Source organism: Buteo buteo, chromosome 5, assembly GCF_964188355.1.
Source record: "Buteo buteo chromosome 5, bButBut1.hap1.1, whole genome shotgun sequence".
In the NCBI taxonomy this organism is placed as follows: Eukaryota; Metazoa; Chordata; class Aves; order Accipitriformes; family Accipitridae; genus Buteo; species Buteo buteo.
The window spans coordinates 26,330,245-26,356,239 of record NC_134175.1 but is presented as its reverse complement, the minus strand read 5'-3'; the positions used below and the strand labels follow the sequence as shown (position 1 = coordinate 26,356,239).

Here is a 25,995-nt window from a genome sequence, read left to right as displayed (position 1 = left end):
TCCAAGTCCCTTTCAGAGAAAGCATGTTCAGTCATTACAACCACACGAACATTTTGGTCTGCAAAGCTAAAGCTGCAGTAAGTTAAGCTTTTCATTACTGGGTATCATTATCTCCTAACATTTGACTGCAACTGTAATTATACAAATTTGAATTTACTGTTTCTAGATTTACAAAAGGCCACCATAATTATCCAAATTTCACCTCAGCTGTGCTTTACACAAAACTCATCCAGACCTGCCAATCTTAAGACTTATCCATTTATCTGAATACTCTTTGAAAACACTCCCTTCAAATGCTTTGGTACTGATATCATCAGTTTGTGCACTAACTACTGTCACTTCATGCCCCAAGGCCCAAAGCTCCTCACAACAGGGCCTACTAATAAAATAGTCTTCACAGCTCCTCACAGACATAGCTTACTTGCTTCCCATATCACATTAGGATCTAAAATAGGTAGAGATTCTGACCTCAGATTCAAACTCAGTCCAAACTAATCATTTTTAGTTCCACCCCTGCCACAAATTTAGCTTAAGTACTTTGTAAGTTCTCAAGGTATCACTTAGGGAACATTGTAATAGCCTGATACAGCAGGCATGTTCTCTCTTCTTGAAGATATTTGTCTTAAACAAGCTCTTTCTGATCATGAGCAGCTGTTCTTGCCACAGTGAAGGAACTGTCAGCTTTAAACATCATATCAAATACACTCTTTAATCAGGTAAGACTTTCCATAGGACAGCAAAAAGCCACACATACAGAAGAAGCAGAGTCTCATCTCATTTACCCAAATACTCGAGAGTCTACAAAACTAGAAAGTAGTAACAGCTTGCAGTTTATTGTAGCTGGGACTTAATTCTCAACTAGAAGTGTTACAGGAATGGCTTTCAAGCTTTATCAGAAAAAGAGTAATCCAGACCTCCTGGCTTGAGGTCTCATCTGGAAGCATTTCTGAGCTAGGTTTAAAGAGAATCTCATTTCCAAGAGTCACTTCCACATCCTGCAAAATGGCTTCATCTCCAAGTCCTTTGCACAATACAAGTTTGCCTGTCTAAAGAGGAGGCTCTACTTTCCAGTCACAAGTCAGAGGATGCGGCAAGGTTAATTACTGCATTGCCACCCATATTATCCAGGTCAGACTACATGATCACAAGTGATCCTGTGACATTTAACTTTGCTCTTCCATCCCTACCAATATTGTTTCTCCTCAGATCCCCTCCACAAAAGTTAAAATTTAAATAGCTATGTAAACATTACTGAACTGAACTTTAAACACATAAAAGAATACAAATAACATTCCTTACTTCAACCCAATGTGTAGGTTAAATACCAACTTGACTGCTTTTTCACTACCTGTGAGGCCTCCTGCATATATTCTTAGTAATGCAAATGCCAACACAAGCCCATACAAGAACTGGTGAGAAGAATTCCTAACTCCACTTTGAATACCCATGAGAGGTGAGGGTGGTATTCCATCAGGGAGAAGACAAGCTTTCCTGACACACATCTCTGTGATGGTGGTACAGTTCTAAGAGTACTATAAACACCTAAACCAGAAGAAAGCAGTTTCACCAGCTGAAAGCAAGAAAATACAAAAGACAACCTACCAATGATCCCAACAACCAGTTCATTGTTGGTATCATCACGACCCACCAGCAGGGAATAGTCAATGATGAGGTGGCTGGAGAGGAACTGGGAATCACTGTGTATGGAAGCTCTCAGCACAGCCTTGCAATGGGAACGGATGTACAAAGGATTGTCCCGGACCATCTTCAGAAGGTTCTCATCCAGAAGGACTACATCACAGCTTTCCTTGCCTGTGTCTGTTTTAACATTTCTATTCCTGAGGGAGCCCTTCAGGTCAAAAACCTGCAAATGGAGAACAGCACTACTTTGTTCCATTGTTCTGCAAGGTTAAAGACTTCATCATACCTAACTGCAGTGTTTGAAAAGGCAGCATGGCATGGCCACTCTTCCCTTCTCCACAGGAGGGAGTTAACAAAAAACATTTTTATACTACAAAAATTAAAGTTTCCTGAGTGGAGAGTAGCATGTAAGCCTACATGAAGGCTCTGCCACCTCAATTCACAAGTTTTAGGCAAGCTATTTCATTATTATTTAGCCTAATTTAAGGGAAAAGTGTCCCAATTTTTATATCGTATGGGTAAATTCAGTTTTTCAGCCAGCTTCTACAGACTCAAATGCTGACAAAAATAAAGCCACAGAAGAGGGAGGTGGGACTTGCATGAAGCACCATTTAACATCTTTTGGCAAGGCAAGAGACAGACCTTCATCAGGTTGGAAAGGATCTCTGGAGGTCTCCAGTCCAATGCCCTGCTTGAAGCAGGTCCTGTTAGAGAAGGTTGTTCAAGCCTTGGCCAGTCAAGATTTGACTAACTTCAGGGATAGAGTCCACAGTCCCTTTGGGTCTCTGTTCTAGTGCCTGATCACCCTCATGATTTAAAAAACAGACAAACAAAAAGAAAACCCACAACATCCTTTACACCTATCTAAAATTCCCTCAGTTCACTTCCTCCCACAAACATCCCCTGTCTGAGGTCAGGCACTGGGAGGGAAGGTGGAAAAAACTGATACTATCTAGTTTTAGAAGCGTTGTTTGTTTGAACTTCCTTTTTAACATCAACTCTGTATTTGAAGAGAATTTTCCCCCAGTAATTTTAAGGTCTTCATTCTACTGCCTCATAAAGGTTGCTTTTCCTTTATTAAGAGCAAGACTGAACTCAAAATCTTGTCCCACACATGAAGTGGTTCAGTGAGAGAACAGAGGATTCAAAACATTATTAGTCTCCCACACACACTACACACCAGCTCACCATCTCCATCAGTGAGGGTGTCCTTCTAAACAAATTAGTCTGTAATCCCAGTTAGTTCTTCTAAAAGCTTTGCAAAAAGGTTTCACATTTTCCTAATTAGGTTGGCAATGGTTTCTCTCAGACACCAGAGATGCAGGGACAAATAAGACTTCTAAAAACTGAAGGCTGCACTACAGCTATCTGAACTAGCCAATATAGGCATCAAGTTACCAAGGATCACATAACAAGGGAACAGGCACAAACTGTCATCTTTGACCAGTGCCACATATAGACAGCACATGCAAAGTTAAAAGTTATCTAGATGGCTACTAGTAACCCTGCTCTTGCTCCCACTCAGAACTGCACTGCAAGGGAACGGAATGCTTGGCTCTTACCTGAGCCATTTTCCTGCCATAGAAAAGGTTTTCCATGACAAGCAGATCCAGCTTCTTTTCAGTGTTGTTTTGAGAGTTCTTGTATCCAATTCGATATACGCCAAGGATTTTGGCCAGTGCTGTGGGCTTCTGACGAAGAGAAGACATGGGTAAGATCTCTGTGTACAAGCAAACAGCAAACAAATACTGAAGTACTAGAGGCACCACTGTTCTGTCTGTGTATTACAGCTTAGAAGCTCTAGCAAAATTCCCACTTTTGATCTTAAAAACATATTATTAGTACAGCTCATACCCACCAACATTTTCTTTTACTTAATGAAAGGGGTTAATGGAAACTGCCATTAGTCTGTAAAATATAGAACACTGCCTAAAACAAAAGGCACTTTGTTTTTTAAATACCTTCTGCTGAACTGCATTAATGATATAAGTGAAGTAGTGTGGAGCAAAGTCAAGGAATGACTGAACTTCCAGACGAGGCATCTGCTTCAAGATGAATCTATCATCTGTTTTAATATCAGACAAAGGCAACAGGGTTACATACAGTAAGTGATGTATTCTTTGCAAGTTCTTTAGGACTGTCGCACAGCTGAAGTAGTATGGAAAATTAAAGGACTACAATTTTCTTAAATCCTTAGCTACATATGTTCATTTGTAAAAAAACTTTTATTTCTGAAATTCCGAAATTCAGAATTTCAGCCTTTCTGGATTTCAGCATTCTAGCAAATCAGGGAGAAGAGACTGCCTAAGTTAGATTTATCTCAGCTACATGGGCTTCTTATACAGACAACAGAAACAGCCTACAGACCCTTCCATTCAAAACTTGTTTTAAGTAGGGGCCTAGAAGTGGCCACAGTTTAAAAAAAAAATCCTATAAACCATCTATAGCATGTGGGATTATAAGAAACACTGTGTCTTTAATAACCAGTGTTCCTTGAATCATACTGAAGTTTGTTTTCTGAAGTCTGCCTAAGGCAGTACAACTCTTCTGCTCAACTGGCCTCCCTAGCTGCTACTACTGAAAAAGAGAATTGCATTTTGTTCTGCACATACAAAGAGACAAAACAATCTCATATTGAAGACCCCGGAACAATCCGCTTAACTTTATATTCTGAGTGGCCACTTCACAGTCAGCAACCCTCTAGAGGTAATCGGGGATTAAACACCACACTAACCACCACCATCCCCAAATAACACCCTCTAATTACGATGGGAGAAAAGAGCTGCATTTACCCTCAGTCACATAGAACGCAGCCCCAGATTTGCCACCTCGTGCTTGCCAAGGCATAGAGTGAGAGAGGGATCGGATGAAGTCCTCTTCACTGCTCCCCAGTATCACTTCACGCATCTTGTGAAACTCGCCAGCATAATAAATCCGGCAGTAGAACTTGGCATTCGCATCTGAAAACTCTGCAAAGAAAGGTCTTCCTCAATAACAGCATGCAATACTAACTGACTACCTCAGATGACAAGAGATTTTAGTGATGTCTAGAAGAGTATTATTGTGCTAAACATCCCTCTCTCAGGCCTATTGTACTTTGGAAGTTTAAACCAATAGGATTTAAAGGTAAAACTTAGAAGAAAGTCAACCCCCTTTAGGTTAGCTCACAGTATGCATCATGGGAATGTGTCCAGACAAAAGATAAATTTAAAAAAAAAAATTTTATGGGGTATTTTTGCAACAGAGATTGATTACAGTAAGTAAAAATTGCATTGCTCTAGTCTTGATTTGTTTTTCCTTCCTGCCCCATACAAAGAAAAAGTAATTATTAACTTCAAGATTTCCATTACATTTTCATGAAGAACACAGTCTGTCAGCTAAGACTTCAAGTTATAATTTACAACTACTCACGGAGTTCCACATGGGGATTCACCAACTGTTTCTTCTGTCCATCTCCTCCATCTACATCATCTGAAGGCATAAAGGGACTTCAGTTAGGGTTGTTCATTACTGTTACTGAGAAAGCCATTAAGATACTACTTGTAAACTCACAAGAAAAATATTTTCTTTTTTCAGAGGGAACTATACATAGGGAATTAGAGATACAGCTATAATTGTATGATATAATATGTATGCTAGAAGGGCGCTGCTGTTCATGAGACACACAAGTACAAGCTTTCTCTTTCTCTTCATTTGTTTTCCATGAGCTGAAACAATGAAAGTTAAACAGGAAGTGAAGAAGAGAGACTGGGCTACTTAACTAGAGTCAACTAAATCCAAAGGCATTCGAGCCCAGACCACTTAACATACCTATAATTACCAAGGTTTGAAAGACCCTATTTCCCTTCTCATATAGCAAAGCAATGTCTTTAGGAGAAGCCTACACCTGATGCTCAAATCATTCACTTTCAATGCATGTTGAGTAATCTCGGACTGTTGAAAAAGTATAAGCAGGAGTGCATTCTGGGCCTTACAAATATGAATAAGGTCTGGGAGAAGAAACAGTCCAAGACAGAAGATGGACTCAACAGTCTTGTACCTTGAGGCTCTGCTCCTTGGTTTTCTGCTCCCTCTTTGCCCATCTGTCCAACCTGGTAGTAGGCACTGTCAGCACCACGTAAGGTCTCTTTCTTCTGGGAAGACAGGTCTGGGCTCTTCCCTCCCGTGCCACGGAAGAAAGACAAAACACCAGATGGTTTCTTTGCTACAGTAAAAAGGAATAAAGAAATTGGCCTTGGCATTTCTACAAGCAGTTTAATAAAAGCATGACTCATACAAGCATTCTCCATTGACTGTTCTAACTGGAGGAATGATGTCATTCAACTGTAATTCATTTTCTATTCTTCAGGCAACCAAGGTCCATCAGGTTAGCTGACTTAGTGTTCTGAGTAGCATTCTGGAATGCTGACTCATTTGAAAACACAGACCAAGTGTGAGTGTCTTTAACATAGTAAGAACCTCACTTCTCCATTTCAAAATAATTTAATCGCCATCTTTTTAAAGAAGACAGTACCAAAAGAGATCAGAACATATCATGGACATCATACCCCACTGAACAGGCTAGACTCAAGAACAACCCATGGTCTACTACATCATAACGTATTCAATCAGGGAATGATGCTCTGATCTCATAAGAATCAGAGAAAGCCATCATGGGCACAGACTTCAAAAAAACAAACTCACACCACTACCCCCTGCCATGTTCTACATCAAGTCAACTCTAAGATTAGTCACAATTTCAACTCAGAATGCATTTACTTTGTTCTAACTTAACTTTCACAAGACCTAGAACCCAGACTAAGTGGACTCAAGTCTGAGCTGAGATCAGCATCATGGATATGGTCTTGGCAAAATGGTCTTACGCTGTTCTGACTCTGCATTGCGATTTGAAGGACCCATGTTAGCCTCAGGCAGGCGGACAGGGCTACTGCTCTTTGGTTTGCTGTCTGACGTGCTGAAAGGAGAAAGGAAATAAAAAGTCATGAGCCCAACAAATACTGCCACCTGAGACACTATTGCTTTACTCCTGTACGTTTATTTCTCTTCCATGCCTAACACTAAGTACTGCTAAGGGAAGAGGATACAGGTTAAAGCTGTAATGGCATGGGACTCTCCAAAGTTGTCCTCCTCCACATCCCTGAGAAAAACCTCTCAGGGCTCCATAGCAACAGTTCCATTCATCACCACCGGAAAGGTAAGCAAGCACAGTAAACCCTACCATGCACGCAGTCAAGGGATCAGGTGATAGAACCAGCACAGTCCCCAACAAAGTGGAAACTCAGATACTGCAAGTATGTGTTGGTTACGTGGAATATGTCAGATTCCATTAGAAAGCAGAGATACTAACAGAGGCATATTTTGGGGGTCCTTCCCTGTCCTAGTTTTGGCTTATTCACTATAATCACTGTGCCTTTGCTCTAAGTACTGTAGTTCCTGCATGTAACCTGTTCGGCTGCAGTCCTTCTTCAGAACTGTTCTTCAGAGATGCTTTGGACAACTCATCCAGGGCATTTCTGTACTCCTTGCAACTGAAGGGGAAAGGAAAATAAAAATAAAAAAAAAAAAAAAAAAAAAAAAGAGAAGAGTCAGCTGTTCTCTGAGAGACTTAGACTTTGTAACACCAGCCCAAAGATTCAGCTCAGAGACAACCACAGGACACAAAAACCCACAGTTTAAAAGCCTCTCCTTCATTTTTTCTTACAATTAGAACTTAGTTCCCTTAGAACAGAAGCTGCTCTAAATCATACTGCAGGAAAAATCCCCCCTTGCTTCTCCCTCTCCCACAATTTAGGAACATGCTTCTTTAAAAGTCTGCTGCCTTGTGACACGCAAATCCCCCAAATTTACTGAAGCAGCTGGTTTGGAGAGCTGAGTAATAGGAAGAGCTGCTACAACTGAAGGTAGGGCAAGGGACAGACTGCAGTATGAATGCCTAACTGCTGTTCCCTAGCTCAGTTGCACTTCCTCCAGGCTAGAGAGCTGAGCAAAATTTAGTTGCACTCCTTTCTCTAACAATTTCACATTACAGGTAACAGTACAAAATTAATTCTTTTTTGTGCACTAGAGTTCAGCATGAAAAGCCAAAAATCCAGTTGCAAGTCAGAAAAACTATGTTCCATATCTCAACAGTAAAAGGAGAGAACTTCAGCTCTGCCAGAAACTCCCAACAGAGCCGAGTGAAGAAATTCTGTCATGCTTGTTCCCTACCATTAGGATTTGAATATTCCTTGCACAGAAAAGCTGCAAAAGTACAACATGTGTCAGACGAACAGCAAAATCACACCAGTACCTGAGAGCAAAAGCTATGATGGAGCTTGGTTCTTTCTCACAGACTGCAATAGGTACACGTTCATGCTCATACATTAGGTAGTGCTTATCTGGGTCACTAGATGAAAACAACATAGGGACACTGTTAGTAGATCATAAAAGTTTGTGGAAAGAAAAGGTGAAGTTTTGGTCAAAACCCAGATCTCATCACTGCACTCCCAGGCACAAGCTGCAAGTCTCAGCATGGAACCAAAGCTCCCCAGATCAGCCACTCCCAATAGACACATTCATAGCTATATGGTTAAATCTAAATGCTAATATGTTAAGGCAATCAGCACTTCAAGCAAGCTGCTTATATCAGAAGACCAGCTCCAAGTTAGAGTCTATTTCTCTTTAGCAGCCACTGTTTCTAATGGCACCAAAACCCGCCTGAGTTTGTTTTGACTGTCCTGCAGCATGACCTGCAGAGTGAAGTCAGGGGACAAACCTGGACTCTTTTCTGAACAAGCAGTTTAGCACAGAAAATTCCCAAAAGCCTCCTGGGTTTCTGTAAGATTTTCTTATCTGTAGGGTCCAATTATTAACTTTTACCTCAATAGCCCATGGCCTCTACTACTACCCTGGGGGTAGGATTCAGAAGTTAAACTCAGGCTGCCAAATGTTAGGCTCACATCAAACGAGAAACACTACAAAGCACGCAGACCAAGTAGCTGAAAGACTTTCCAGCCTGCCCATTTTCATATGGGAGGGGTACTTGAGGGCACATGCAGTAGCCATTGAACCTGACCTACACCCAGACAATGTCAATTTGAGTCCAACCCTTGGAAGAGGTCTGGAAGTAAAAACAAGACAGGCATGTAGCTTTAGTAAGTCTTCGCTAAGGAAGAACATTTCTGCTCCCTCCGTGCAGCAATGAAGTTACAAGGCACCTTTCTCCCCCTTCCCCACCACACACCTTCTGCTCCCACAAGCGTTCTGAGAGGCATGCCTGCTAGGAGGAGAAGAAATTGATAATGTATATGCACAAGGGTGGACCATTAATAAGAAAAGCAGGTAACCTACAAATACCTAGAAGGGACACAGAAAACTTCTTGCCTTGAAGAAGTTCTACAGCTTATTCAGAGGCAAACCCAAATGATGACTTAAATTATATACCGAGTAAAGGAAGCATGCACAGCTCTGAAATTTGATCAGGCTGCTAATTTTGTATATCATATATATTATGCAGTACTTACAAGGGAAATGGAATGGGGTTATAGTTGTTTCCAGGCAAAAAATTAGCCAAAATAGCTTTCATAGTAGACTTCTCCTTCACTTGGCTGTCTGTAGATCCCAGTGAGTGTCCATCAAACACATCTGGAACAGAGATAACTTAAGTCTGCATTGCAAATCACAGATCTTGTACACTTGCCACAGAGAAGCAAGAGACAGAACACAAGACCACAGCTGAACTATACCTTCTGAGCTGCTTGTTGTATCCTGTTCAGACAGTGTGTTGGCACCAGTCATATGTTCCGATACAACCTCTGGAGGTGTGGGCAGCTGAAGATGAGTGGAGCCTGTGGAGCTCTGACTTGATAAAGTGGTCAGGAAACGATCCTCTGAGAGTACAAGGACAGAAGAAAGCATTTTACATGGCTGTCAGAAGAGATATTGCTTGCTCCCAGGCCAAGCTAACACCAGTGTCTACTTTCAAGAAGTTTTTGCTTAGAAAGCAGGTAAGGCCACCCAGAGAAAAGAAATGGGCAAGCTGATCAATGTAGCACATAACCTCCAGAAAATGCATACAGTTATACCCACTACCTTCAGTTCACACAATCTTCAGTATGCCTCACAGATATGAGGTCTCAGCACACACAACCACTTCACAGAAAAGGTGAGAGGCATTTCCCAAATTCCATGTACTTATTCAGTTATTTAGAAAGCCTCTGAAAGCTTTTAAACTCAATTTCAAAGGAAAACCCTTGCTGGCCAGTTTAGTATCATTAGTAATTCAGCTTCATACAAGAAGCAGACTGCTTTTTATAATAGCAAGCTATAAATTGGCTTATTCCCATCTGACACAATGGGGATTCACTGTTTCTCTAAATTATCAAATTTGACAAAGGCTCCCATGTTATGTCAGGCAAACGGTAACAGCAAGCTTCTTTTGGTTGCTTAAGAAAAAGAAATAAACAAACAAACAACAGACCTTTTTCTCCATTTTGCAGTGCTGGAGAAGCATTGCGGGGGGAAGCATCCATGCTACTGATCTAGGCAGAGTAACAAAATACCAATGTTGATGCCAAGCTCTTTATAACTGTATCTCTTCCCCTCCTTCCTATCTAGGCATATGCCTGACAATGACTGCAGCTCTGCTATCAGTATTAACACTACACAACCACCACAGGAAGCATCAAATCCTATTCATACTTAGTCATCTTCTGTGTAATATGGCTCTTGGTTCACGTCTTTAGGAAAAGATACATATACTAACATGCAATTCAAGCTTCTGCAGCTGAAAACTACATGATGCAGTAAAACAAGTTTACTAAGTGAACCAAAGCCAGTCTTAAGACTATTGTGTTGCCCCAGGAAAAAAAAAAAAGTTTAAGTAGCTTCTAGCCTACTACTTGTACCTTGCTTTCTTCACCTTGCCTCAGTCTCCCAGGGCTGGGTGGTACTGATGGACGTTTTCTCCCTTTCTCTTGTTGGAAGAGATCCTGCAATCTTCAAAACAAAACAAACAAATAAAAAAACACACAAAACCCCCCAAATTAATCAGAAGATAGGTTACAGGTATTAACTGTGAAAGGCACAAGTTATGAAGTTTCTCCATACTAGAATGCAGCCAAGCATGCCTTCACTAGTCTTTACTGCAAATTCAGATGGTTGCCAACATGTACCAAAGCTATATTTCAAATGGTCAAAACCAGAACATTTTCTGCACCTCTGAGATAATTTCACCCAATTAATTGCTTTCCCATGCTCCCCTCTTCCCTTGTCTTCCACCTTTATTCAGATGACACTTACTCCTCTCAGATGCAAGTTGTGCTTTACAACACAATACTTTTATTATCTGGCCTCAGATGATTTTCCATTCCAATCAACCAGCTCTGTGGTCTTAACCGGTAGAGGACATTCAGCACAAGCTGTCATAACACACTCTATATAGCAACTGCACTACAGGGAGAGAAAGCACAAAAGAACCTCTTCCCTTCTATAACCAACACAGTATCAGTGTTTCTCATGATTCCAACACAAGCCCTCTTACCTATTATTCCAGGCTTGTAGCATCTCACAAAGTCCTTGCTTTTTAGCTATCAGAGACTCAAAAACAGATTGCAGCTGTTGAGGTGTGTCTAATGATGATGAAAGCAGCCTTGCTTGGATTTTCTCAGTCCAGTTTCGAAACTCCCCCTCTTCCATCTGCCAGAAGAAAAACTGTCAGTGTTCTGTGACCAGAGATGACACTAGATCTAAGTGGCTTCCCCACACACTTTGCAGCCTATGGTCTGCCAATGCAGAAATGGTCCATTACCTCCTTTTGGGCAAAGAGGTCTTCCATCTTCTCTTCTCTTGTTTTGCTGAAAGTATCTGTTTTCAGAGAAGCAAGGCGATCATCAACAGCAAGATACACTTGTGACACCCTGTTGATAGGGATGCAAACAGTTAAGCTGTGACTACTTGGAACATCTTCAACATTCTTTAATGAAAGAATGACTGTGTTCAAGGTTAGCATTTAAGAATACAAAAGACAATATATGCCAGTGTTCTGTACAGTAGGCTGTCCCACTGGATTTACAGGGAAGTTGGAAAAACTTAATTAGTATAGCAGAAATCTAGAAATTACACACACTGACATTCCTCTTCACAACTCATTCTTAGCAGCGGAAGTTGTCAGAGAGCAATACAAAGGTCACAAACACATTACTAGCAGAGGGAAACAGTTGTGTCGTATGTGACAAGGAAGAATCTGGGGCTGCAAACTACACCTCCACCAGAAGGGCTCAGAAACAGAATGAGTAACTATTTCAGCTCAAAACAAAGCTCCACAGGTTCTGAAGTCAGGTAGTCACAGAGGTTTCAGCCATACAGTAACCCAGCCACCAGGCAGAACAGCAGTCAGGCTGGATTTAATACAGTTTACATCATGCCTGTCTCCCTTTTTTTTGTTCCTACATTTAGAAGGTGTCTAGGCTTACAGTAGTTTACCTTAGACAACAAGAAGGTACCAGACTGTCTGCTGTTATCATATTCAATAGCTAACAAAGGCAATGTCTTTTACACACCAGAAAGCTTAGTAGCCACATGACCAATATAATGAAAACAGTTCCGACAATAGATTTGAGCAATGCCTTTGCAGTTTTTCCATGCTGAAAGCAGGATTTAAACTTGATCAGATCTTCCAAAACAGAATGTTAGGGCAAGGGTACAGTGTTACCTGCAGTTTTCAGATTAAGCCTTCTAGGATCACCTCCTCTGTTCCATTTTTAGTATTAGAGGGAGGAATTAGAAATACTTTAGCTGTACTTGAGAAGGCATTTTGTAAGAAGAGGTGACATTTCAGATACCAGCTGATGGTCAACGTTTCAGTGGCAACGTCATTCAGAAACATGCTATATCACTCAAATATCAGGGCAACATTCAGGGATGGAGAAGAGAAGAATCTTAGTTTCTACTGGCTATATTTAGGCTGAATTGCCACCAGATGAAAAGGTGAGAGATTAGTACAGACAGAGCACATAAAGGTAATACAGAAGATTTCAATACCACCCTCCCTTAGGAGTACCTGCACACATAAATGTGCTTAAAACCATTACTTTTCTATTAAATATAGAATATTTAGCAAGTCTTATCTATAGTAGCAAAAATGGTTTTCTGTTCTGCTAACAGAAGTCCAAAATACAAATAAGCTGAGGAAGGCATTAAAAACAAAGCTTACTTTTGAGAGAAATCCTTGAGATCCTGCAAAATAGTAACCTTTGATGGAGCCTGCCGTTTGATGTAGATCTTAGGGAGTGGGAGACACACTTCAAGCAGCCGGATTGGAGAGTAGCTGAGAAGGCAATATGACAGCTATTAACAAGACTCTCCCCACAAAGTAGTAATTCTACACCATATTGTGGTTTGTGGCCCTTATATGAAAAGGGGCACTGTCAATGCGTCCAGGGCTTTAGTTACTTTTAGTAGCAATAACACCTTGTCCATTTATCTCCTAGGCAAAAAGTACAACCACAGATCATGTTCCAAAACAAAACTCTGAAAGTTTGAGATTAGACAGGGAAAAGTGTTTCTCTTCTGTATCATGAACTGGAGCCAGCCATTCTTAGGAACACTGCCCGCCCCATCCAGGACAGTGATGGCACCCACAATATCCTCTGCAAGCCAGCACACAATCCTGCACTTGTGGTTATAGTGCAGCTATGCTATCCCATGCTGTACTCAAAGTGAAAGACAGACCTGATGAATCCTACTAGAGCTATATACTTCACATAGTACTAGAGAGAAGGAAGTTTTTAGCATGGATCTCACCTGAAAGATGCCACCATCTGATTATAGGAAAAATACTGGTGATAGTCATGGTGAATGGAATGACCACAAGGCTCCGCATTAGCCCTTCGAGTGTACTGGTGCCCATAGAATCTCAGCTCAAGGTATTTTGCGAAAGACATAGACCAAGAATCATTGGAAAGGGGAACAACCGGTGTCACCTGAAAAATTGAAAGCCAAGTGTCCTAATTTCATCCTTCAACCAAGATTAAGGACAGGCTAACCTAGACAGCAATCTAGCATTTCTAGTACCAGAAGCACCCATGACCCTGAAACATACTAAACAATAAAGACTGCATTTATGCAAAGCTAAGGCCAACACATAGTTACAATAAATTGGATAAACAACAACTGGTAGTTCATGATGACAGGTGCTAAGCTGGGTGAGTGCAAACATATCCTTGACAGAAGCTTGTACCTGGGATGCTATTTCTCTGCATAGAGACAACTTCCAGCAACCCAGTCAGCTGCAGAGGTTTTGTCATATACTTTTTCCCTGGTGATTCTTCAGCTACAAATACATTGGTATTGCTCTGCAGTGTATTTCAGCCTCAGCAGTGCTTGCAAGCTTAGAGTAGTCACTGCTTTAAACATACTTAATAGCCACAAACATATTAGTGTTTATATGAGCACACAGAAATAAAAGGTTATAGAACAGGTGTATACACAGCAACATCAGGCTTGCCTTCTGCAATTACATTGACTTCCTCCAGGTATCTTTAAATCCAACACCCATGTTTAAGCCAGCATAAGTAGGTGAATTGAGTCATCCACATGGGTAATAGATGTTTTGCATTTCAGGCACTGCATGAATCTTTTTTTAATTAAGTTTTATTCTCATCTCTTTGAAGGCTCTTAGTTTTACAATGTTTGGCTAGAGACGAGTATCCAGTTGGTAATGTTTTCTTAACTAAATTACAGAACAAGCCTCAGATAATACACAATCTTACTATCTTGTGTTTTTTTAAAGCAATTTATCATTCCTCTAATGAAGATTTTACTTACTTTCTAATGACTACTAAAGGAAGTCTAGACATCACATTGATACAATGCAGACTATCCAGTCCATAGCAGATGAAAGAATACCAAGCGGTTTTAGCCAATTACTGAGCCAGTAGGTTTCAGCATCTGCCCTTCCCCATACATACATTCTTTTAATGCTCATACTAATTCAGTGCAGGGAAGGGACCATACTCTTCACCTCTTAGAGGGCAACTCAATTTTTTCCCATGTGTCAAAAATCAGTTTCCTGCAATATATCAACTCCACTTAAACCTATCCTCTCAGAGCCAGGTTTGACACTTTCCAACAGGACTACCTCACACAATATGTTTCACCCTCAACAGCCCCAGTTCTACGAAAGGAATTTGTAGATACACAAGAACATCTGTATCAGTAACAGGTTTTGTGCTAGGTTAGCCATAACTCTAGGGATGCAGTCACAACAGGAATACTAAATTGTAATAGCAATTATTCTCAAGTCCACAGCCTTACCTGTTTGCACAGTCTACACCAAGAGTAAGTAAGAATGGTGTGCTGGTACCCAGGGACCGGGGAGTCCAGCTCCTTTAACACAATTTGCACACAGCCTTGCCCATGAACAAAGCGACGAATGTGGTGCACCATCGGCGTTTCACAGAACATGCTGGGGCATTGGTAGGAAGGCCTTAGAGAGAAATGGAAACACTTATGAATGATCATACGCTAGGAACTGCTGAAGAACTGGTTCAACGTATCTAATATGACTTTTAGTATCATAGTAGTACTTATCTTTACTGTACAAGTTTCCTAAGCCTTTAGTGAAGGCTGTTTCTGCAGATTGAATTGTACTCATTTAGAAATAGCATGTAGGGAAGTTCCCTTGCCAGCAATGGCTGTATAGGTCCCAAAAGCAGTGACTGGATACTGGTTGCTATCACAATCTTTTTACAATGAATTACTTTCTACCAACTTATTCTTGTTGGACTACATACTATATAGTCCACAAAACATTGACCAAGCACCTGGAAGTACTTCGCACCAAATTAGAAGACCACTTGAACAGCGTACCAGAGCAAAGGCTACTGAGGACAAAGATGTGCCAAAGAGCTTTCAAGACGGTCATGTTTCAGCTCCTGAAGGAAGAGGTGAGCAAAATAGTGCCATATAACCTCTTTGAACAGAAAAAAACCCATGACCTTTCCTTGGATGGGTTTCTTTTAAGTCAGGGAAGAAAGACTGACAACAGAAAAATAAAAGCTGAATTGTTTAGGTACCAAAGTGAAAGAGGGAATTCTTCAAAAACAGGAAGAGCCTATAAAAGCCCAGATCCTCCTTGCTCATATTGAAAAAAAAAAATTTTAATTACTGAAACTATGGAGATTGAGAAGCATTCACTTTAGCACACACTATACTCAGCAGAGGGAAACAAGAACTTAAAAGTGGGCAGCTAACCTCCTCCTCCTCATTGATCAGCACAAGGAGAAATACTTGTTCCTCCAGAGAGGGCTGAACATAAAGAACATTTTGCTCCTGCAAGTGGCCAATGGAGAAAACAGAGTAATATTGTCTTTTGCAGAGCCACAGGCTACTCTATCCAGCTTCACAGCCTGCTGAGACTCTATATGGGATTCTGGCAGTTCTGGTTATTACTGAAATAACAACTTGCACCTGTCAGATGAAATAAATTACACAGTACTTTGCCAGGGTTAAAAGTGTTCTGGACCATTTACATTAGCCACCTTGCAGATATGACAAAGTCTTACTCTGAGATGTTCAGATAACGCTGAAGGAGTAGGGGTTTTTTCCAGAATTTGTATGAAAGTTCAAATAGGAACCTCAGAAAATTGTAATCATACAGTTGTTCGTCTTGAAAAACAGCCATTTGGAATACATGCTCAGACTCTTAACTAGGGCCTTACAGCCCTAATCGCTCTGAGAAAGTGCTAAGTGAACACATTTGTCTTTATGAACTTGTAAGCCTTGTTTCCTAATCTGTTTCACTTCCTCATTAAAGGAAATAAGAGGGATAGTGCTGACATGGGAAAGCAGTGGATGTATTTGCTTGTAAGAAGTGAGCATGAGTAAGTGGATTCTTAAATCCAGTTCCTGTTTCACTACAGCATGATAATAAAGCAAAGGGAACAACAGATTTAAGTGGTAAGCTTTACTAGGACACAACTGGCTCTGCAGACTTGCATGCTATCTTCCTAAGTGCACAGGAAGTAGAGTCTATGAAGAGGGCAGCAGGTCAACTTCACAGAGCTATCAACACCTTTTGTTTTGTTTAGAATGAGATTTAGAATAAGTTCCTCCTCACCTGAAACAGTAGCGCTCCAGAAAAATCCCTAGAGTCAGGTCATTTTTCCCATAGAACTCCATGGTCACAATCCTAAAGCAGAGAAATAAAAGCTTTAGAGTGTGGATATTGCCACTGTTAGCTGTGCAATGACCTTTAGGTGCACAGATCAGCACCCACTGCTGGCTTGTTCTTCAGCCCTGTATACCTTTAAAAGCTTTTTTTTTTCTCTTGACTACCCTTCCTAGATCCCTGCTGTCAAGTTTGCTAATAATGAGATCAGAGTCCTACTAGAACAACTTTAAACTTGACATTTAAAAGTTGAATACAATTCAACTGCACTGTTGAAGATCATGTTCAAGAATATCTAGGCACAGAAGTCTAGACAGCTTGAAGCCTCAAACACTAACATTTAAAGTTACAAAAAAGGTACATCCAGAAGATGGAAAAAGCCTTAAGAAAACCTTATCCTTCTAGAAGATTTAATAGCAACTTATGTTTTCTCAGCACCTGAGGTGACCAAGCCACTTAAAATGTGTAAGTATCAGTTTAAGTGTCACAATTCAGACATCTCTAATATCAGTAATTTACATCCTTTTATTGCTGCTGTTTAGTGAGCTTATCACCACCTTCTTTGGTTCATTCCTAAACTTTTACAGGAACTCTAGACCGTTCCCTGTAAGAGACCCATCTCTATATTTTCACCTGAGCTAGATGATGAAACACCAAGACCTGTCCTGTTTAGTAGAGCTAGAAGCGTGTCATAAATTGCATACAATTAACAAATTACAGCCCCCTAAGCTGGAAATACAGTTAAAGCTCTTAACACTACTGACTATAATAAAGATAGCAATATATTCAAATGCCACTCTCAGATAATATAATCTAGTAGTATTCTGAGATTCTCTCAAGGCTTATTTTTGGGCTTGGACATTCTTCTGTGTTTATATACACTAACTCTTCCCTACAAGACTGCATGCAGTGTCCTCCCCACACATACTGCACACCCTGCAGTGAAAAGACCAACTAAAGTATTCAATTTCAGGCTGGGCTTTCTCATTCACACCTTGGGGATTACAAAGGCTATGGGATACTGCTCTGGATCCACCTGACCAGGCAAGACAAAATTCTTTTGGTAACGGTTCCTGTTACAGGACAGCCACTATCTACCAAGGAGTCCTCAAATAAATATCACTATGAGGTGAGCACTGATCTTGACTTAGGAAAAAAGATAGCAACTATACAAGGTGTAGAGGAGTAGTTTTCATACCAGGGGCTAACACAGGCACTTGGAGCATTGCTGGACTGAGCAGAAGAGCTACTGAAGAGAACACAGAGCCTCTGATGGTTTACTGGACTCAGGCAATCCACCTGGTAGAAAGAAAACAACTCATTTACTGGTTACAGACACCTCCACCCACACACAACTCTTGATGATGAAATTCTGTTCTAGTAGTTTTATTTACAGACAAATGTCTGCTCGTTCCTTTTGTACAGATTAACCTTATATTATCTCTGAGCTTCAGGTAGACTTGTACTATGTATAATTGCTAACTGCCAGTTTTAGAACAGCATAAGAAATATGCATAATGAAACCAATGCACACACCTGTGTTTCTGTGGAAAGGAAGCTAAGAGAAACATAAAAGAACAAAAGCCCCAAGACGAACATCCAGAGTCTCCAAAGCACTGTACAGTTCAGGACACCTTGGAGGCAAAACTCTGCCAATTATATACACCTCAGTTACTCATTCAGGCTATAGAAATACTTCCAACTTTGTCCTCTGTGAAGAGATTTACCACACTGCTGCTGGAACGAAGCTGTTTCCCCTTCCACACTCCACAGAACTATGAAGTTCCCAACTACTTTTCATTGATCACTGAATAAATTTAAAACAGCATCAAACAGTCTGATCCAGAGCAAAGGCTGCTCTTACAGTTCATAAGATTATGGCCTGTGAAGCTACACAAATTTACATTTAAGTACCAATTGAAAGGTGACTTCTGCTCATGAACTGGGGGGCTGATTGGCTCAGGGACCAAAACGTTTGACTATTTCAAGAGATCAGTTCTGCTGCTCTCATTCACAGACTTTTTTCCTGAACAGCTTCCAGTTCAAGAAAGTTACAAGATCCTTCTCCTCAGATACAAGTTAGTTGCTTTCATGGCAGTTGCCCAAAACTAAGTATTTTGATTACAAGCACATACTGCCTTGTTTGGAGATTTCAAAGAAGACTCCCTCTCTCAATTATGAGATTCTCACATTTCTTCAGATCACCCAAATTTTACAAACAAATACTTCAATGTAATTACAGCCTACTGCTGTTTCCATGACATTACACCCTCTGAAGATGAAAATACTATGCTTTTAGAAATCACCAATACAAGCAGCAAGAAAGCCCAGCTTCAGGAACTTCTTTAAGCTTACTCCCCCTTCATGTATTCATTTTCAGAAATCAGTCATGTACACCTGAGCTGCACAGGCAACGTAAATATACTGATCCTTAGCTGATTTTGTGCATTTCTCGGAAAGTAGTCTCACAACCTCTTCCCTTCTCAGGAAAATTTTGCAGTCAGTCTTGTGTTCTGCTTTCTTATATCCACATAGTGCCTTATTATACTGACTTGTTTAAGTGCCCAGAGCACTGCAATCTAAAATGCAGTTTTGACCCAGTCAAAAACCAAAAAACCAAACAAAAAAAAACCAACAAAAAAAACCAACAAAAAAACCCACAAAACCCAAACCCCAACCAAAATAAAAACACACACACCCCCCCCAAAAAAACCAAAACAAGACAAACAAAAAAAACCCAAACCACAACAACTTTGATTTAACATTTAATATGAGACACTACACCTTCTGTATCTGATGTAACCTGGGTTTTCAGTAACATAGCTTTGAATCTTACCTTATGAGACCATGAGGATTCGCTCTGAGCCAGTCCCTTCTCATCCTCTTCAATTCTGCACCCAGTTTTTCCAGTAGGGACACTACACACATCCTTACTTTGGGCAAAGGGATCAGTGCTTTTTTGTAGTATCCTCCCTCCTCTGGCTCTATAGTCAGCCAGCATTCTGGCTAAGCTCTGGCTATCACCTAGGTGTTCTGCTATTCTAGTATTAACCAACTCATGAGAAGGTAAGATTTGGATAGCCTTGGCTTGGATACTCCCATTCATCCCTTGTAGTCCAGAGAGATCCCGCAATAATTGTCTCTTCCTTCTGCTCTCCAACTCCTTGTATTCCTTATTGAGGAGAGGAGACCAGTAAACTTGCTCAGGGAAGTATTCCCGGGCAGGGCACCTCATGCCTTTTTCAGTCAAAAGAAATGGTTCACGGAACGTCATTACAGGAGAAATACAGAGAATGACATCTTTCAACTCCTGCTTAAATGCTGCAGAGTAAGTCTTGAGACGATCCTCAGAAGAAGTTACCTCTTCTGTGACATATAAACCAGTATCATCCTGGAGAGGGTCTCTAAAGACTCTCATCTGACTCTTGGAGTCCTGTAGATCATCCACCTGTTGAAGAGGCTCTAATGTTTGGCTATCCAGAGTGACCAAGTGCTGGTCCATACCATGGAGGGGCAGCAGGGATGTTTCGGGTATTCCAGGAGGTACAGAGTTGAATACTGGAAACGGTGACTCCACTTTGTGGTGCTCTTGATGTTTTGAGGATGCCACTTCCAGCTGACTGTTCTCTTGGTCACCTCTCTCAAATAAACCTCTTTGTTCAAGCAAGCTGACCTCATCAGAGGACACCGACTCAGAGATTACAGGCAGCTTTTCAGAGGATAGTTCAATGTCTCTGACTGCTGTGCTGAAATCCTCACCATTGAAGAGGTTCTGTTGTTCATTTTCATCTCCTGGCTCCTCAATAAGGGAGTGAAAGGAGGTGTTTTTGGTCAGAGTAGGGGGCATGGCAAACTCATCCATAAGGAAAGATATTTCCAGCTGGGAGTGATAAGCCACACAGACCATGAAGATCAGGATCTCCTTCACACGGGCCAGCTCATACTCTGCAGCACCACACAGCTTGATGGTGCAACCCAGGTGCTGGGGACACCCTTCAAAGAACATCAGGGTTTTTGTCTGATCTATAAGAAAAAGAAAACCATAGGAGTTAGGATGACAACTACAATTAATCTGCTCTTAGGTATCTCACACACTGAAGAGACTGTAACAGCAACTAAGAGCAAGTAACATTGGTAGCACGATCCAGCTGCAGAAATTCACATCACTGTACTGAAATAACTTATTTTTGCAAGCAAAACAAGCATTTGCTATAAAACTTCTCCTGTTTTGTAAAACAAGTCATCATAAAGTCCAAGTGAAGGCCACATGGAACACACTGGCCTAAACAGTGTATTCCAAGACCATGTAGACTCTGCAGCAGTGAAGCAAAAGAACCACTATCCTCCCAGGCACATTTGCTCATCCTTACAAGTCAAAAGTGTACAAGATTGAGTGCAATTTAAAGGCTGGAAGAGGGCATGGGGAAGTGGAAGGGGAAGAGATGCAAAGACTGCATCTCCACAAAGATTTGCATCAACAGCATCTATGTGTGCCAGTACCACTGGTAACCTGTCAAGCAGCAATTTTTCCTTCTTCCTGAGAAGACTTCCCGTGCCTAAAGGGGGTTACAGAGAAAAAGGAACCAGATTTCTCAAAGGTGCACTGCACAATGACTGGACAATGGGCAGTGTGCACAAATTGCAACAAGGCAAATTTTGATTGGATATGTTAGGGTTGGACGAGATGATCTTTCAAGGTCCCTTCCAATCAGGGCTGTTCTATGATTCTCTGTTTCTATGTAGAGAAATTCTTTATGCTGAGGATGGTTAAGCAACAGAACAGGTGCCCAGACAGGCTACAAAATCTCCATTCTGCAATATTTTCAACAGTTGGCTGATGAAGCCCTGAGAAATCTGATCCTGCATTGAAATTAATCCCTCCTGTTTTGAACAGAAATTTGGACTAGACAAAGTCCAAGGTGGTGGGAAGAGAAAAAACAGTTTGGAAGGAAGCAGCCAGCCTAATTAAAATCTAGTGTGTCTCATCTTATTAAGATCATGCCTTTGTGTCTGCAGTCAGTTCGCTGTAGTTCTGAGATGTAACAGAAGTAAAGAAAGATTAGTAGGAAGAATAATACTTGATCACACAAGACACCCAACAGTTCAGATCTAGATAAGAGGAATAAAGCATTTATCCTTTCACACACACAAGCTAAGACACATCAAGCTTTACTCACCATTAGGCAACTGAAAAACTTGCATATAAAATTTATGACAGGTTCCCAAACGCGGTTTGGTCAACAGTTGATCCATTGACATCACTAAGTCTCCCTGGGTCATTCGACTTACCCGGTCTAAGACTTGCTGTAAAAACGGAAAAAACAGTAAGAATCTACAGTGTAAAGAGGAAACTAGCATCCTTAGTTTGCTCTTAAAAAAACCCAAAACAACAACAACAACAAAAAATGCCAGTGTGATCCAGGAAACCTCTCACTGAGATGCGAACTCTGGGTTAAACCCAGTCACCCACAACATACAAGAAACTTAAAAAAGCAGTTGGGTAAATATTTCCAGTGAGAGGTAAGATTTTGCCCTTCCCTGGGATATCTGGATCTGTTGAAGTGAAAAAAGTTCCAGGAGGTACAGTGCAATCAGCAGAGTGCTGGCTATCAGGAGCTCAGCCAACTCGCAAAGCCACTCTCTGTTTGGCTGTCTGTACCCTGCCTCACAGGGACAGAGAGGCTCTCTAGGGATCACTGAGGACCCACACAGGATCTGCTACAAATAGGAGTCAAGAGTTAACTAGAACCAAACCAGGGGACAAGGACCTACTAAGCAAGAACACAGAAGAGTAGCTGTGAAGAGCTGAGGTAAAGTTACTCTAGGTTTGCCTGTCTTGCCTTCTTGGAAGAGAAGTACTATTAAAAAAAGAGCCCAAGTTTGGTTAGAGGAGAAAATAAGACAACTCTCTGCTTTCTCCAGGGAGCTTGCTACAAGAAGTTACAGAGATCCACCACAAGGCCCAGTCTGACTCTGACAAGAAATGCTCACCGGCTTGACATTGATGACCAGAGTGATACCATGCTCTAAGAGCATGTCCTGGGCAATTCGGGACACGGTCTTCTCAACAAGGACCAAATTAGGCCTGACATCAACTATCCGCTGTACATAGTTCTTCAGGAACTCCCTTTCCTGCACACAGGAACAAAGTATAGCAGTTAACTACTGCAAACCCATCTTAAAAAAAAAAAAAAACAACAAAACACTTAAATACTTAATATTACTTTCTCTCCCATTTATGTACTGACCTTTCCTATAAAACAGGGAAACCACCTATCCAGAAAGCGCCATCATGCACATTTCCCCACCCCCACAGCACAACACCCATTTTATCAGTAATTTGTTATATGCACTAATTGCACATGAGGATATAGTCCAATGACAGTCTGAAGTAAGATACCTGCAGCAGAATCCAAACATTTATACAGGCACCTTATAACTTTACATGGAAAAAGGCTTTATGTTTGAAAGGTGCTAGAACTAGAGAATTCTAAACCAAAGCTGTTTGCAATATTATGTTCTCCACCTTCTTCAGATACATGCTAATGTTGAGTGCTGGCACTCTGAGACACTTCCATTCATGAAGAGTATACCAGTGCTCTATGCCTCTACAAGTCTGTACACAGAGCCTCAGTCCCTAAATCTGTACTTGGGGACAGTTCTTCTGGAGTGGGATTCCAAATGCTGTGCACTGCAAAATTGCTCTTCTAATTGGCTCCATCTCACTATCCTCCCCACACTTTTATTACCATGCAAAGAAAGACAAAGCAGGGCTGCAATCCTATCAGAACTAAAGACCTACACTGCTAGAGGGAGGATACAGCTTCCCAAGCCAGGTATTCTCAATTGCGTTATTGCAGCTCACACCAGTCAGGTTTGAAAAGTTCTGTGCAAGAGAAAGATACCACAAAAGCAGTTCGCCAGCTCCTCAGAGAGAATGAACTAACATTCATGTTAGTGTAGTGAAGATAAAGCTTTTGCTAAATGGCAGCCTTTTCAATTGAACTAGTCTTTCTGTAGTATTTTCTGTCCAATAGGACTTTAATGCAGATACACAAATACTTATGATCATTTTCTGAAGCAGACAGTGAAATAATCAGAGACCAATATTTAGAAAGTGTAGTAGATACTTCTATCCCATTCAAACAAATTACAGGTCTCAGTTTAAGCTTTTACTAGAAAACCAACTCACTAGGCAGAGACAAGTTTTATTGCTAAAGCTTTCATACCTGTAATCCTGTTTATTAATTACCAAACAGAAATGGTCTTAAATGCATGCTAAGGAAATTGTCAAATACAGAAACAAACATTATGGCCCAAGCTCAGTAGGGCACCAAATATCCTTGTTACAAGTATCCTGGCAAACACATGAAGACTGATTCTCAGACAGGAATGCAGTGTGTTGAAGAAAAAGTCTATCCATTTCAGTGTTTTCATACTTAAGGCACCTCCCTGCTCACAGGGGCAGGGCACCTGTTCCAAAGTGACATTTTGTAGTTTGTCACTTCATTAGGTTGTCCCATTTTTTCAAGCCTGACAAGAAATAACATGGGTGTAAGCTAACCCTCACCTACACTAACTTTTCTACTATTTCTTCATGCACCTAAGCCATCTCTAGTTCTGACCTTCTGAACCATATGTTCCTTATACAGTGTATCATTAAACCCAAAACTTATTTTCTAAAATCCTGCATTTAATTATGAGGATCATAAGATCGCTCTCAGTACATGTAACTGGATGACAAAAACCCTCAGCACAAGACTACAAGTTTGTACTGTATTTAGTGCAGCAGTGGTCTTAGCTAGCTGTAGAAGAGGAAATTTTTCTCTTTCTTATGCAATCCCACTCACTCAACTCCACCTTACACACCAAAAAAAAAAAAATGAGATGTGCACTGATCATAATTTTGTTTGATTCACTAGACCTGAAGCAATTTAAACCAAGAACAAAAGCATGCTCTCACCTGAAGTACTATAGGGTCTATGCAGGTAAACTTTGTTTCTTCTCTATAGAGGTACTCAATAGAGCACTTCAACAGAAGAATTTTGGGATTTTTTAAGCAAGAGTTCATCTAAGAAAGACACAACAGTCAAAACAAAAACACAAACACCTGGAAGGGAAAACATACACAAGAAAAAAAAAAGACAGACTTCCCATGATTGATTCCCCCACAATAGTGTTTCAGCTATGCCCCCCTGCAGACCCAACTACACATTCTTCCATCTCATGAAGATGTTACACCTGTTAGAATTTCACAGCTACTGTCTAGTAAGAGTGCAATGCTAGAGGTTTCCACAGTCACCCCGAAGTCTTGATACACTTTGCAGCCTCCATTCAGATCACTTCTATCTTGACCTCCTGCCTTATTTAAAAGCTCACTTCATTGTATTATCATAAGTCAGAACCACAAATGCCTTTTTCTGACTAAAACTTGGGGTAATTATTAGATGCCTTCTGGGGTGGTAGGGGTAGAAAGGATGTTTGATACATGCATGAGGAAAGCTTCCACCCCTAGAATCTCTGGGCTAAAAGAAAACAGCTTGGAAAAGAAATGCTTTAAAAAGACATTCTTGTTTAGGTTCTCAAACTAGGAAAAGTTCACAAACTTCCTGAACGGTGAGAGAAGCTTCACAACACAAAATGGAAGTCACAGCACACTTGTTTCCTCAGCATACACTACAGCCAGCACTTGATTAATCAAGCCTGTATTACCTTTTTATGTGCAACATTCTTAGTGCAAACAAATCCATTCACCACCATGGAGTCAAATTTCTTTCCACCAGGGATCTAATAAAACAAAGAACGTTTTTAGAACTGTCATACACTCCCATAACTTCTAATGCAGTAAACCTAATATATGGAATACCTGTTGTAGCTGATGTGCAAGCTTCAGCTACGTCCTCAATTATCAAATGAAAGATCACATACAGTCATGCTGAACACACAACTCTTTCCCTTTAAAGTCTGGCAAACTTAAGGACAACATGAAAACAAATAATAAGTTCCAGGATCTCTACACCCCTCCCAACAGATGCATATTTGTTAAACCAAGTACACTCTGGAAGATAAGGAAACCTAACTTCTATGGGTCATGGGGAGCATATACCTTTGCACATGACACTTCCACTAACAACAAACAAGTTGTAAGGAACGGAAACAGAAGGGGGGGGGGGGGGAGAAAAAAAAAGATAAAACCAAACAAACCT

At 40.8% G+C, this 25,995-nt stretch overlaps 1 protein-coding gene across 15 annotated transcripts in view; it reads right to left on the bottom strand.

The window, feature by feature from the left end:
- PIKFYVE (phosphoinositide kinase, FYVE-type zinc finger containing) overlaps nucleotides 1-25,995 on the bottom strand; it is a 74,428-nt gene that overhangs the window by 10,365 nt on the left and 38,068 nt on the right. For 7 of the 15 annotated variants that reach the window (XR_012650455.1, XR_012650456.1, XR_012650457.1 and 4 more), the window contains 26 exons: nucleotides 25,502-25,576; nucleotides 24,753-24,860; nucleotides 22,781-22,921; nucleotides 21,967-22,093; nucleotides 19,626-20,812; nucleotides 17,988-18,088; nucleotides 16,739-16,810; nucleotides 14,935-15,106; nucleotides 13,423-13,601; nucleotides 12,833-12,946; nucleotides 11,429-11,537; nucleotides 11,162-11,316; nucleotides 10,527-10,617; nucleotides 10,100-10,160; nucleotides 9,366-9,509; nucleotides 9,144-9,279; nucleotides 8,612-8,740; nucleotides 7,931-8,026; nucleotides 7,086-7,169; nucleotides 6,504-6,595; nucleotides 5,681-5,845; nucleotides 5,053-5,112; nucleotides 4,434-4,610; nucleotides 3,603-3,706; nucleotides 3,204-3,332; nucleotides 1,603-1,864 (listed from right to left, as the gene is read on the bottom strand). Coding sequence is in view for 12 of the 15 variants with exons in the window: in XM_075028294.1 (XP_074884395.1) it covers nucleotides 1,603-1,864; nucleotides 3,204-3,332; nucleotides 3,603-3,706; nucleotides 4,434-4,610; nucleotides 5,053-5,112; nucleotides 5,681-5,845; nucleotides 6,504-6,595; nucleotides 7,086-7,169; nucleotides 7,931-8,026; nucleotides 8,612-8,740; nucleotides 9,144-9,279; nucleotides 9,366-9,509; nucleotides 10,100-10,160; nucleotides 10,527-10,617; nucleotides 11,162-11,316; nucleotides 11,429-11,537; nucleotides 12,833-12,946; nucleotides 13,423-13,601; nucleotides 14,935-15,106; nucleotides 16,739-16,810; nucleotides 17,988-18,088; nucleotides 19,626-20,812; nucleotides 21,967-22,093; nucleotides 22,781-22,921; nucleotides 24,753-24,860; nucleotides 25,502-25,576 (4,270 nt within the window). In the remaining 3 variants the exon portion in view is untranslated. Of the gene's footprint in view, nucleotides 1-1,602; nucleotides 1,865-3,203; nucleotides 3,362-3,602; nucleotides 3,707-4,433; nucleotides 4,611-5,052; nucleotides 5,113-5,680; nucleotides 5,846-6,503; nucleotides 6,596-7,085; nucleotides 7,170-7,930; nucleotides 8,027-8,611; nucleotides 8,741-9,143; nucleotides 9,280-9,365; nucleotides 9,510-10,099; nucleotides 10,161-10,526; nucleotides 10,618-11,161; nucleotides 11,317-11,428; nucleotides 11,538-12,832; nucleotides 12,947-13,422; nucleotides 13,602-14,934; nucleotides 15,107-16,738; nucleotides 16,811-17,987; nucleotides 18,089-19,625; nucleotides 20,813-21,966; nucleotides 22,094-22,780; nucleotides 22,922-24,752; nucleotides 24,861-25,501; nucleotides 25,577-25,995 lie in introns of those variants that run through there. The other 8 variants (XM_075028299.1, XM_075028303.1, XM_075028296.1 and 5 more) reach the window with 7 other exon arrangements.